We start from the raw sequence: 1,551 nt of genomic DNA on the forward strand, positions 1-1,551 counted from the left end.
GGTGGGACGAGCGGTCTCCAATCTTTATCTGATCCAAAGGGGACTCCGGTGGAACTGCAAGACTCATCAACTTGTTGACATAATCAAGAGATTTCGGCTCCAATTGTCTTCGTGTGCAAAGCTGGATATATATATATATATATATATATATATATATATATATATATATATATATATATATGTTTTGTTTAACTCTTGCATGTTGCAGCATTCCTTGGCCACGTCTTTCTCAGTGAAGAGCTTGCCCAAGATCAATGAAATCACCTGCTTAATTAAATAAAAGATAAAATCTGGGACAGCGTGCAGTAATTGTTCAAATGCCACGGCGTGTCGCGTCATCGTCGGCTGGCATCGTGAAAAGAAAGGAAGTATGACCTCCAAGGGGACCGCGGTTCAGCATGCTTCCCGACGGAAGGCATTTCCATCGGATCTGCAGAAGACGTGTGCCGCAACAAGCTGTGACCAAAAGGCGAACGACTCCGTACAGTCGGTGTGCAGCGGGGAATGCCTCGACCAGAGAGGCGCCAGGTGGGTCAGCACACCTGGCGCCTCTCACCTGTCCGGACCTCCTCACCTGTCCGGACCTCCTCACCTGTCCGGACCTCCTCACCTGTCCGGACCTCCTCACCTTGTCTGTCTTTCATTGCTTTTTTTTTACTACTCACCTTGAGAGGAGCCTCCAGCAGTTTGTGGATCCCTGCGATCTGTTCGCTCAACGCCAAGTTCTCATCCAGAGTGACGGACGGAGGTCTCCGAGGTTCGGGGAAGTTGGTGCAGCCGAACGGGTCGGAGTCCTCCAGGTACTGGACTCGGCAGACGACGGAAACCATGGCTGCTTATCCTTCCAGCCGGACTGAATGTTAGAGCTTGTGGCGGCGTCGTCGGTGTCTGGACCCCGTCAATTCAAACGCTCCTTCCCGTCTGAAGCCTTTAAAACGAGCAGGAAGCATCGGGCCGCCGGGGACGGCCCCCGCCTCGACGTCACACGAATGACATCACCTCACATGGAAAAATCTGTCATTTCGTACTGGCCTGTGGAATAAATGTCCATCCAGCACGCCATGGCTAGATAATTCAGTTCCCACGGCAGAGAGAGAGAGACGTGATAAGTCAAACTGGTCTGGTCTACAATTCCACACGCTTTAGAAAACTCTAGACGCTGTGAAGAAAGTTGGGGCAGACCGTCTTCTATTTTACATCAGCGCCATCTAGTGGACAAATAGGAGCAGCACAGCGTGTTCTGCTGAGATTTTGTTTAATTACCCCCCCCCCCCCAAAGAAAACAACTGTAATTGTAATTGTTGTTCGAACTGAACAATTACAGTTGAAAGACTCTTTCATTTTTTTTTAACATCCCCAAAATCCCATTTACCCACATCCTGCTCCCCTCTAGCTACTCCTACCCCGTCCCGCAGGCCCCTTCTCGAACCGAATTAAACCACATCACAGTGGGTTAAAAATAAACACGAAAAGGGGAAAAAAAGACTGGTGGGTTCAACAGAGAGCCGATTCCTTTGTCCCATAAACTGTCAGAAAATAACCAGTAGCCCC

At 49.3% G+C, this 1,551-nt stretch overlaps 1 protein-coding gene across 1 annotated transcript in view; it reads right to left on the minus strand.

The window, feature by feature from the left end:
* Positions 1-934, minus strand: part of slc9a5 (solute carrier family 9 member A5) — a 99,419-nt gene extending 98,485 nt beyond the window's left edge. The window contains exon 1 of the mRNA XM_056279407.1: positions 666-934. Within this exon, the coding sequence (XP_056135382.1) occupies positions 666-830 (165 nt within the window). The 5' untranslated portion in view covers positions 831-934. The remainder of the gene's footprint in view (positions 1-665) is intronic.
* Between the last annotated feature and the right edge of the window lie 617 nt (positions 935-1,551).

The sequence above is a fragment of the Lampris incognitus genome, chromosome 4, assembly GCF_029633865.1.
Source record: "Lampris incognitus isolate fLamInc1 chromosome 4, fLamInc1.hap2, whole genome shotgun sequence".
Taxonomy (NCBI): domain Eukaryota; kingdom Metazoa; phylum Chordata; class Actinopteri; order Lampriformes; family Lampridae; genus Lampris; species Lampris incognitus.